This window comes from Alternaria metachromatica (assembly GCF_023757995.1).
Source record: "Alternaria metachromatica strain BMP 0045 chromosome Unknown scaffold_46, whole genome shotgun sequence".
NCBI classification, from domain to species: domain Eukaryota; kingdom Fungi; phylum Ascomycota; class Dothideomycetes; order Pleosporales; family Pleosporaceae; genus Alternaria; species Alternaria metachromatica.
Window position 1 is genome coordinate 196136 of NW_026055537.1, and position 11365 is coordinate 207500.

The window sequence follows — 11365 nt, forward strand, 5'->3', positions numbered from 1 at the left end:
CGACATTTGCAGCTCATTGTTAAACTACTTCAAAGACAAAATGCCAGACGCAGGTTCTTTCGCCACAGTCTTCAGCGTCATACTGGAAGAGTTCGTCAAAGATCGTTTTACATCTGCATTACAGGTGTCAGAAAATGTCCCCGCAAACCCGATTCAGCCAAGTTTCCAACAGCCTCCAACCCATGACACGCAAATCTACCCTGATCACCATCTCAACGCGGGTTCGCTGCACTCGAGCATTGACGCCATCACTGCCGATCACCTACAATCGGATGGTCAGCAGCAAGAACGGGCAAACCTGGATCACTTGATACTTGGGGACTTTCCTGACCTTCCAAATCACCAAGATTCGCAAGAATTCGGCATGGGTCTAACTAACGACCTTCTAAACCAACTTGAATATGGGCTGGGCGAGTACGCTTGGGGCTCGTTGAACACTAACGTAGATTATTGGAATTCTTTCTCCTACAACTAAAGAAAGGATATGGCCAAGAGAAGGTGAGGTGACGCTTCAGTAAGCAGCACCCTAGCTAGATCGCTCGGACAGTCTGGACATAGTCATACAATCGATCCACTGCCGCCATCGCAGTCTCCATCTGGGTCTCGGCCGTTGCAGCACCTACGTGCGGAGTGCTCACGACCCGTCCCGTTTCCCACAAACTACCATAAATCTCTTTGGTCGGAGGCTCATGCTCATGGCAGTCCAGACCCGCTCCCCAAATCAGACCTTCTTTCAAAGCGCGTTCGAGATCGGCCTCATGCACAATTCCGCCTCTGGCCGCGTTGATCAAGATCGAAGTGGGCTTCATGATCTTGAATTGTTCATACGATATGAGACCCCGGGTTTGAGGTATTAGAGGAACGTGTAGTGTTACGACATCTGAAGCTCGAAGGACTTCTTCCAAGGTCGCTGCTCGGGTATGCGGAATATCTTCCCAAGCATCCTTTGGCAGTAGTGGGTCGTACGCCACGATGCGACATCCTAATCCGCCTTGGAAGATTTGCGCAACCTTGCGGCCGATGTTACCCATACCGACTATCCCGATCGTCTTCTTGTTGATGATCAAACCCGAGCAGGTCTCTTTCGGCACACTAAACCCGGCACTTTGCAGCGCTGTTATGCGACCAACCTCGCGAGCCACAGACATCGTGAGCGTAAGCACCGTCTCCGCGACAGCCTGCGCATTCACCCCGGGCGTATTGAAGATCTTGATACCGCGTGCTCTGCAGGCCTCGCCATCAATCTTGTCGATTCCAACGCCCTGTTTGCCGATGGCCTTGAGGTTCTTGCAGGCTTCGACGTCTTCTGCGGTAAGGTATGATCCGCGAATGACGAGGTATTCGGCCTTTTCTCTCCATTCCGAATGCTTGGGGTCTGAAGGGAGGATAGCGTTGAACAATGACTGTGCGCGTTTTATGGCTTCGGGATGTAGTGTATCGAGCAGGTAAACAGTAGCCTTGTCCACTCCATTTGACGGTGACGAGGAGGGGGCAACTGTCTCTGATTCGATAAGTGCAGGAGCCATGATGACAACGATCGCGTAAAGCAAGCCGCTCGAATCGGTTTGCGAGGGGAGTTTGAAGTCCAAAGTAACGTGAAATTGCGCTTGTTGATGGTATATGGCAGCCACACCCAAGGTGATGTATACCCAGATGTATGTGTCTAGCCGCACTACCCACACGCCGGGCATTAGAACCAGACCCCACATCTGAATCTGATGCCGAAGCCAATGCAGTGTCAGTATACCGGCGAATTGGTCGTGCGCGGATCAACAGAGCTCATCGGACGACCACCGAAGGCGCCGCAGCGCTAGCTTCGGGGGGTGTCCGACTGCCCGAGCGAAACGACCCCTCACCAATGTCTTTTCGGTGCCACCCTGCCTTGTCGGCTTGGAACACCGCGCACCATGATTTCCGCACATCGAAACTAGATCTAGCAGCGCAAACGACGTAAGCGGCAAGATTGTCTCAATAGGATTTGGGCGTTGGCCGGCTGTGGTTGGCTTTGCCCGCTCATACACTGCCGACGATGAGCCGCTGTACATGGCATGATATCGCGATCTCAGACGCGCTCACTAGGCTGTTGAGACTTTCTGCTGAGGTTGGTCGAGACTGCATTGCGACAAGTATGTTCCGAAAGCCCTGGAAGGCAGTGTAGTGCATCGAGAGTATAGTGAGACTGCTCAGGCATTGGAGCGCGCATCTTTGTCGCTCCTGGGTGGGCGGCTGCGATGCGGTGAATACACCGATGCGGTGAATACACCGATGAAGAATATTAGATATTCATCGACAGCTCCTGGAGCTAGCTCCTGACTGGTAAGCTGATGTTCGATGGATGTCGCATACCCGACGAAGTGTTCCTCGATGCGGCCCAACATCATGTCTCGCCCTGGGTCCTGTGCGAAGCTCGGACACTTCAGCAGTTCTACCAGACCACGGGCATGCAATTGGTCTTCGAGTAGACCACCTGCTGATAATGCTCTCGGCAATGTCTCTCTCCAGTGGCATAGATTGACGAAATGGCCAAGCAAGTCTTCATCGGTATGTTTTCGAATTGAGCGTAAGAGCTGCGCATGCTGGATCAAATATCGCAGGGCGATCACTTCCGCGTCTGTACCTGCAGTCTGTGGTGAAGCTGGTGGCGACATCATGATATTGCCATCGTTGAGACAAAACGGCCGGTCCATAGCCGTACTGAGGTGAGTGTCCAAGATGTACAACGTCCAGAAAGCTCTTCCATTTTGCCTCTTACTCTCGCTATCCGAGCTTATATCCGAGACGCGAGACGTGTGCATACCCGCAGAGATGCAGCGTGTCATAGCCAGTCCAAGTAGATGCCAGGACGATCCGCAATATGTGGTGTAGAGTGAACATATAGCAAGGGCTGTGAGACACTGCACGACTGCCAAGTCGTTGGACTGACTGAGTATGCGTGGCATGAGTTGCGAGGCCGTTGTCATTAGCTCAGATATCAAGACTACCGCGAAGCTGTGATTTGGCGATAGCAGGAAGCCGAGTGCGATGCCTACTCTGACAAGTAGGATCTTCTCTGGCGACTCATCCATAACCATGCCAATGTTTGCATCTCGCTCCGCCGTTACGACGATACTGTACAAGTCTTCGAGCTCGCTGCGCGTCATGACGAAAAAGGTTGTGGGAGCTACTTTAACAAACCGTCGGAACGCTGCAGCCGCCTGAGCACCATCCAGTGTACTGCCCTGGGAGAATAACTCGTTACGAAAGTCTGCCATAGGCCCAGAAAGTGATGTGTTGGTTTCGATGGGGCTGCTCGGGTTGGTGTTGCCTATACTCGCCGCGGCAAGAAATAACGTCGAGAACGAAAGTCCCTGGTTCGAAAATGGCTGTCGGTCTGTCGGCTCTGCCATTGCACTAAGACTCAAGTAATTGGCTTCGTGCATTGTATGATGTAAGTCGTTGCTCGACCCGGGCTCGACTACCGATGAGGCTATCGTCCCAGCATTTGGCCCATGGGGAGTGCCAGACGTGGACAAATTGCTATCCAAAGACTGATTCAGTGACTCTTGATCGTTCGTGACCTTGTGCTGCATATCATAATGCCGGTTGCTCCTGGCTTCCAGAGCGGCAATTCTCGACTTCAAAGACTCAATGTATGAGACGGAAGACGGATCCGAAGCGTCGATTACGGAGCCAAGGCGACGCTGCACACATTGCGATGCGGCGACGCGACATTGCTGACACGTTGGCGTATCTCGAGAGCACTGGGTACTAAGTTAGTCTTTTGATGGTGTGAAGAAATTGCAGTGATCCTGTGCGCGGATTCGATCGCCAATTATGGGGGGAAACAGGTATCGAGCAGACTTGACGTGCTGCCATTTATGCGCGAAGAAGGAGCGACCACCAACCTTCTGTTTCCGCTTCCAGCATCTTTCGCAGGCTTGCGATTGCAGGTTTATCATGTTGGTGAATGATGGTAGAGTTAGTCTCTGGGTTCAAAGATGGTGGTTTCGAAGTCGTGAAGGAACCGAGGTACCGGTTACCAAATCGGAAGCTAGCGCGTCTCGGGTCTCACAGCCAGGACTATTTTACGAGCGAGCGCTTTACATCTAATTATCGCGAATTCGATACTTGTCATCACGGTTGAGTACATCCAGATTCGATATGTGTTTCGACATTCTGTTATAGAATACAAGATGTCGACATCTAGGAGCTTGCTAATACATTCCCATGCCCGTTGACTTGATCGTTCATCTTCAATTCTTCCACTGTCGCACTAGCCTTTTCTTTTAATGCATCGATAATTCCGTTACTCGACGCGATAAATGCTCCGTCCGTCTCAGGCTGGGCAGGCTCAGTAGAACTCTTGACCCTTGCATTCAGTTGTGCCATCTCGCCTGCTCGCTTCGTAGCTCCACCGAGTAGCAGCGGTCCATCTGTCGCCGCCATAACCCATCGCGCGCCCATCTTGCAGAACTTCTCCACAAGGTCTAATCTTGAGTGCAGGCCTCCTACGCCAACCCATTTGCCGTGCTTCTTGCAGGCGTCAATCGTCTTCTCATATACTTCGAGTAGCTGCGGGCTCTCGTATTGTCCTGGAATACCCAGCTCGGCGCACATGTCATTGGTGCCGATCAGTAGACTGTCAACGCCTTCAATGGCGGCTAGCTCTTCAACACATTCGACTGCTTCAAGCGTCTCTACCATGGGGATGACGAGGGTTTCGCGATTGCACACAGGACTCATTGCCTTGGCGGCGAGGTGTCGGTACTGGAATTGTGGCATATTATTCGTCGAGGAGCGATGCCCAAGAGGCTGAAATTTGGCGGCGGCTACCACGTCTTTGGCATCTTGTACAGAGCGGATGTGCGGGACTATAACGCCCATGGCACCTCCGTCGAGTACCCGAGAGACGAAGAAGGGGTCTTTGGATGGAACGCGGACTATGGGTGAAATGCCGGCGTAAAGAGCTGCAATACATATCTGACCTATTCTACGTTAGCTCGGAGGTTTATGGAGAGGGGCAGGGCGCTGAGGAGAGAACGTACTGGTCGTGTCCAGGTCAAACGTTGAGTGCTCCATGTCGATGAGAATACCATCAAATCCCGCGGTCTTCGCCATCATCGGAAGCTCAACGCTGCGAACAAGCTTCACGGACAGCGTGTAGGCGACCTCATCGCGGAGCATCTTCTCCCGGATTGAGTTGTGAAGAGTGAGTTCCGCCATGTTTGCGGGTGATCGAGCTTTGAGGTTGGATGAATGATTCAACAAGAGGCGATTGGATAGACTTCAAGCTATACGAGAGTTCTTGTTGTAGCAATCCCGACTGTCATATGTACGTGAACGCAACCTCCTGTAGAATGAGCTTACCCAGCATGGTAGTGTACGCCAGCGGCCGCAGCCGGTCACCGTGATGCCTTCGGACCATGACCGAAGCGCCGAGCATCAGCGCACATAGCGCCCGGCCGCGAGCGGCACGTCAGCGCTGTCGATGTTGACGATGGATAATGAGGGGGGTTGGCGAGGCGAACGTGTGTCAGCCGCGTGCCGTGCCTGAGTCGTGCAGGGTCCGTCAAGCGCTCGGTCGCCCCTGCCAGCTGCATCTGCGTTCACGCGTTTCTTCTTGCCCCGCTTCCACGAGACGCTACGGGCGACCACCGACGCGTAGCGCAATCTTCGGATGACCACCGAGATGTCACGCACATCGGGCGACCACCGGAATTGTTGACTCCACAGACATCGCCCAGGCGCGCGGAGCATAGCGCGTCTGGGGTCCGGGGAAGGCGTAGACGGCACAAACCATCCCCGCACGCTGGACGTCGTTGAAGCCAAACAGGATGCTATTGCGAGACCAGGACGGACGGCAGTGCGCATTGGCAGATGCTTACTACATCGACACTTGGAAGAAGACAACCCATGTAGCCAGGTATAAAGAAGCCGCTGCCTTCGAAGAGCCGTTGCTTTACACCGCACTGCTCGGGCCTTTCCTCCTTCAAACCCGCCATCCATCTATTCTCCATTCCTGCGACCGCCTCCATGACTACCGACGACAGATCCTTGAAGGGGAGTTGTGAAGTCATCAAGGTGGAGGATGCCGGACTTTCGGAAGCCGAGACCTTCCTTCAACACTACCCTTTGTTGCGAGGAAAAACCAAGGATGAGCTTGACAGGCTGAACAAGGCTGTTCTGAAGAAGCTCGACTGGAAGTTTCTGCTTATCATCACCTTAATGCTCTTGATGAAGTAAGGCAGCTTCCAAGCTATTGTGGCGCGGAAGCATATAGACTAACGCTCGACAGCTACCTTGACCGCATCAACGTCTCAAATGCACGCCTTACTGGTATGCAGCATGATATCCACATGACAGATGTGGAGTGGTCTGCTGGCATCTCGCTCTTCTACGTGGGATACATTATCTCACAGGTGCCAGCCAACATCATCATGTCCAAGCAGAAGCCTCGTATCTGGATGCCATACATCATGCTCGCGTGGTCCTCCGTCACGATATGCATGCCTGCTTGCACCCGACCTTGCCACTTTATGCTTTGTCGTTTCCTCGTAGGGTTCACCGAAGGCCCGTTCCTCCCGGTCGTGGCGCTCATGACGTCAAGCTGGTATACAAAGCAAGAGAGCCCTTTGCGCATGGCTATCTGGCACGCCGGAAACATTGTATCAAATGTCTTCTCTGGTCTCCTTGCAGCAGGCATCTTGACCAACATGGACAACGTTGCGGGTTTACACGCGTGGCAGTGGTTCCTCTTGCTCGAGGGTATCGTGTCTATCATGGTTGCCATCCCTGGGTTCTGGCTTCTACCAAACTTCCCTGACAACACTGGGACGTACTACTTCACCCCAGAAGAGCAGCAGATGGCACAATACCGACAATCCGTATCTTCCGGATGTGTGACGGAAGACGACGAAGGCGACTACATCGGCGGCCTAATGCAGGCGATTCGTGACCCGTTCACGTGGCTGTTTGCTGGCATCCACTTCTCCCTGATTATCGCCCAGTCGTTCAAGGACTTTTTCCCGTCCATCATGGACACCCTCGGCTTCGGAGAGGTCGAGACTTACCTTGTACAAGCTCCACCATACGTCATCGCCTACATTGTGACGCTCGTCGTCTCGTGGTCGTCTGGTCGCATGCTCGAGCATGGCTATCACATCATCGGCGCTATTTCGACTACCCTGATTGGCGCAATCATTATGATCAGCACTCTCAACACAGGTGCACGGTATTTTTCCATGATATTGCTCTGCTGTGGCCCGTTCGTAGGCTTGAATATCCAGCTATCATGGGAGACTACCGTTGTGCCGCGACCACGAACGAAAAGGGCGGCGCTCATTGCTATCGCAAACTGCGTGTCAAGTGTAAGTCATTGGTTCACGCCGTATTTCTTCTTAAGGAATCAAGAGCCGAGGTACGAGACTGGAGGCGGCTGCATTATCGCCGGATGTGGCTTGACTATAGTGCTATGTTTGGTGACGAAGTGGTGGTGTAGTAAGAAGAACAAGGCTTTGGTCGCAGAGGAGGAGCGCACGGGAGTTGTGAACAGCTGGAGGTTCGCGAAGTAGACGCACATTCTATAGTTTGCTGTAGAACGCTAGCTAGCTAAATAAAAAATGCATCGCTTCCGCTTAATATTTTACCTTACACTTTGTCTAACAAAGAATCTAAAACAAGAATTTAAAGATAGTCTAGTAAAAACTCTTATAGATAAAAGCTTTCTAAAATCTAAGACCTAACTAGATTTTTTACTATTAAGCTTTACTAAAAAGAGATAACTAAACTCTTTCTTAAACAATATACTACGTAACGTGCTAGTATATACTTTAAGTAGCTAATTATCTTAAAAATAAGCTATATAGTAAGTAATATTATAACTTTTAATTACTTAGTTTTTACTTAGAATACCTAGCTAAAATATAGTATATTTAATATTAATATAATTATATTAAGTATTATAGCTTTATAACTAGAGATCTAATTATATTTTATTAATATTAGAAATACTAAGATTCTACTAATATAAGTATATTTCTTAGTTTATATAAGTTAAAAAGTATATTAATAAGTAGAAATCTAAATCTTAAGTAGTAATACTTATAGCTTAAAAAGCTACTAATTCTAAAAAAGTAAAAACTATTACTAGTACTTTAAGAAATATATAATTAAAGGTCTTAACTACTTTAAAAAGTATAGTATTAAGTAAGCTAAAACTTATAGCTTTAGTATTACTACTTTAAAAGTACTAAAAGCTTCTAAATCTTTTAAACTTATAAAATAGCTATTTTAATACTAAATACTTTATAAAAGAGGTATAATACTTAATATCTTATAAGAGAATTATTATTTAATTATATATACTTATTACTAATAAAGTAATATATTCTAAAGCTCTATAGTTAGAATATATATACTAAGAGTTTAGTAAAAGCGCGCTTCTTTTATCTTCTATATTTATATATCTATATACTAAATTAAGCTAAAGATATAAGTAGCTTAAAGCTAATAGTATCTTAAATAAGCTCTTAACTATATTATTACTCTTTATAATTTTTCTACTAATTAAAAGTTAGATACTAATCTTATTACTAGTAATATTATCTTACTATTAAATTAAAGCTTAAATAAAATATTTTCTTACTACTATATTAATTAGTTTTCTTATTACTACGCTACTCTTACTAAAGCTTTTTTAAGTTACTTTAAGTCTAGTAAAAGAAAGGCTATTAAAGTAGCTATTTTTAAGAATATTCTAAAAGCTATTTTATTAAAAATTATTTAAGATATAATATTTAATATTCTAGATGCTCTAAGAAGTAGCTTAAAATATCTAAAAAGCTACTTTAGAGATACTATATTACTAACTATATCTATTAAAGATTTTATTATTAATTATATTATTATTATAGTCTTAAGACTATATTTATTTAAAGTAAGACTATAAGTTATATTACTTACTAACTTTACTAGTAAAAAACTTCTTACTATTAATATATATATATTCTTTTTTAAACTTAAGTAACTATTTATAATAAATTAGCTTTATAATAGTACTATAGATACGCCTAAAGCTTATACTATTTATATTTATACTTTTATATATAAACTAATACTAACTATAAAACTACGTTTTTTTAAACTTATCTCTAATACTATTACTTTATAAATTAGAGATTTAGGTAAAATTTTTAGTTAGCTTAATATACTATTAAGTAAACAAAGAAGATATTTATAAAAAGTCTTTTAAGGTATTACTATACTTAAATAGATAGAGGCTATAATAGTTATCTTTACTAGCTAAATAGTTAATATAGCGTTACGTTAAAGTTAATAAGAAATACATATAGCTAGTTCTATTAGTAGTATATTTATTATAAAATATTATATTATTTCTAGTTATAGTATAAAGAAAGTTATATAAGTAAGTGTAATATTAGTTTATAAATCTTTAGCTTTATTATAAAGTAGACTTAACTATATTACTATAGTTATCTATACTAAATTAGTATTAAAATTCTTTAGTAGTTCTAAAAGAAACTATCTTAAAGCCTTTTAATATTTCTTAATATCTTTTAATATTATTCTTTAATTATAAAAAGCTTCTTAAGTTTAAAGTACTATATAAGTATTTATAATTCTCTCTAGGCTTAAGATATAAAGCTTATAGCGTACTTTTTTTAAAATTAAATAATTATATAATTACGTAATAACGTATTACTATATTAGATCTTAAAAGTAAACTTTAAAAATCTCTAACGTAAGCTTAGATTTATAACTTGTTAAATAAATATACTTATACTACTACTACTATTACTACTAATATAATAGTTACTACGTATATAATTATAGTAGACTAACTACTTTATATTTATTATATATTATTAATAGCTATCTAGACTATTAACTAGTACTAATACTAGCTTTATATAATTGCGTAGCTTTAAAAAGTAATTTAGTAAGTCTACTACTAGTATAAAGATTTTAAACTAATCTAAGATACCTATATAATACTTATATAATTAATTTAAATTTTATATATAATTATCTATAAGCCTAGCTATATTAACTATATTACGTAACTACTACTTACTATTTATATTTACTATTATCTATCTACTTATTCTCTATTTATACTAATAAGTTTCTAGTGCTTACTATAGCTTTTTATACTTAATAATAATACTTAAATTATTTTAAAGTACTTATAACTACTATTTCTTAGCTTACTAGATTTATTACTACTATACTTATACTTATAGCTTATTTTTTATTTCTTTAATTATTCTAAGCGTCTTTAACTTCTAGAGTAAAGTTTAAAGATAGAGTTTATTTAACTATATCTACTTTTTTACTACTACTTATACTAATATTATTATTATATTATATATTACGTCTACTCTTTTCTAACGCTTAAATTTCTAATAAGTAAAAGTTTTTTTTTTTTTTATAGTATAGTATATTAATAGTATATTAATCTAAAATAGCTTAAGAATAAAAAGTATATTTATATAAAGATAAGTATATAGTATTTTATTTTTTAAGTCTAAGTCTCTTAGTAGAATAATATTTATAAATATTACTACTATTTTTCTAGAATTATTTTTATATATCTATACTTAAAGGTATAAAGTATTAAAAGTTATATTAGTATTAGAAATACTAACGTTATAAAAGACTAAGCTAATTAGTAGTACTAAGTAAATATTACTTAAGCTAAGTATTAAAAAGTTAAAAGTATCTACTTAAAAAGTAAGTAAAAAGAGAAAAGTAGAGTTTAATATTTTTAAAGTAATATTAGTATTAGTATTAAGCTTAAAAGTTATACTTAAGTATTTAGCTAAGTATTTAGCTAAGTATTTAGCTAGATTTTTAGATTTCTTAGAGATATAAGAAGTTTTTTAAAATAGAGAGTTAGATAAAAAAAGAAGAAAAAAAGAAGTATTCTTAATATATAAAGCTTTTTATACTTCTCTTTAAGCTACTATTTTTTATACTATAGTTTATCTATATAAATATTATTTTATATTTTATAGTAGTATAATACTATAATTTAATATTACTCTAGATCTAGAGTTTACTTACGTAGCGTCTTTATATACTTAGCTTTATAGATAAGAGAAAGGCTATATTATACTATACTTTAACTTTTGTTTTAACTTTTACTCTTATTACTAAAGTTACTACTAAAAGCTTTCTCTTAGAAAGCTTCTACGCTAAAACTAAGAATATTTTAATATTTCTATAGCTTAATTACTTTATAGCTTACTTATTACTACTTCTAGGTCTACTTTTAAGTATACTAAAGAAGTTTTTATTACTATTACTCTTTATAAGTACGTTATTATTATTCTTTTTATTAAAGTACTATATCTATAGTAAATAT

The 11365-nt window shown here is 41.6% G+C and overlaps 3 protein-coding genes across 3 annotated transcripts; 1 reads left to right on the top strand and 2 right to left on the bottom strand.

Moving 5' to 3' along the window:
- Positions 1-530: 530 nt before the first annotated feature.
- Positions 531-1709, bottom strand: J4E83_010545 (uncharacterized protein; the record flags this gene model as incomplete). Its single annotated transcript, XM_049337426.1, has 1 exon — positions 531-1709. One exon carries the CDS (start codon positions 1707-1709, stop codon positions 531-533), a length of 1179 nt encoding a protein of 392 aa, XP_049183511.1.
- Positions 1710-4182: 2473 nt separating this feature from the next.
- Positions 4183-5202, bottom strand: J4E83_010546 (uncharacterized protein; the record flags this gene model as incomplete). Its single annotated transcript, XM_049337427.1, has 2 exons — positions 4183-4964; positions 5025-5202. The coding sequence occupies 2 exons, from the start codon at positions 5200-5202 to the stop codon at positions 4183-4185; spliced, it is 960 nt and encodes a 319-aa protein (XP_049183512.1).
- An 810-nt stretch (positions 5203-6012) lies between these two features.
- J4E83_010547 (uncharacterized protein) lies at positions 6013-7550 on the top strand (the record flags this gene model as incomplete). Its single annotated transcript, XM_049337428.1, has 2 exons — positions 6013-6218; positions 6275-7550. The coding sequence occupies 2 exons, from the start codon at positions 6013-6015 to the stop codon at positions 7548-7550; spliced, it is 1482 nt and encodes a 493-aa protein (XP_049183513.1).
- Positions 7551-11365: the final 3815 nt, after the last annotated feature.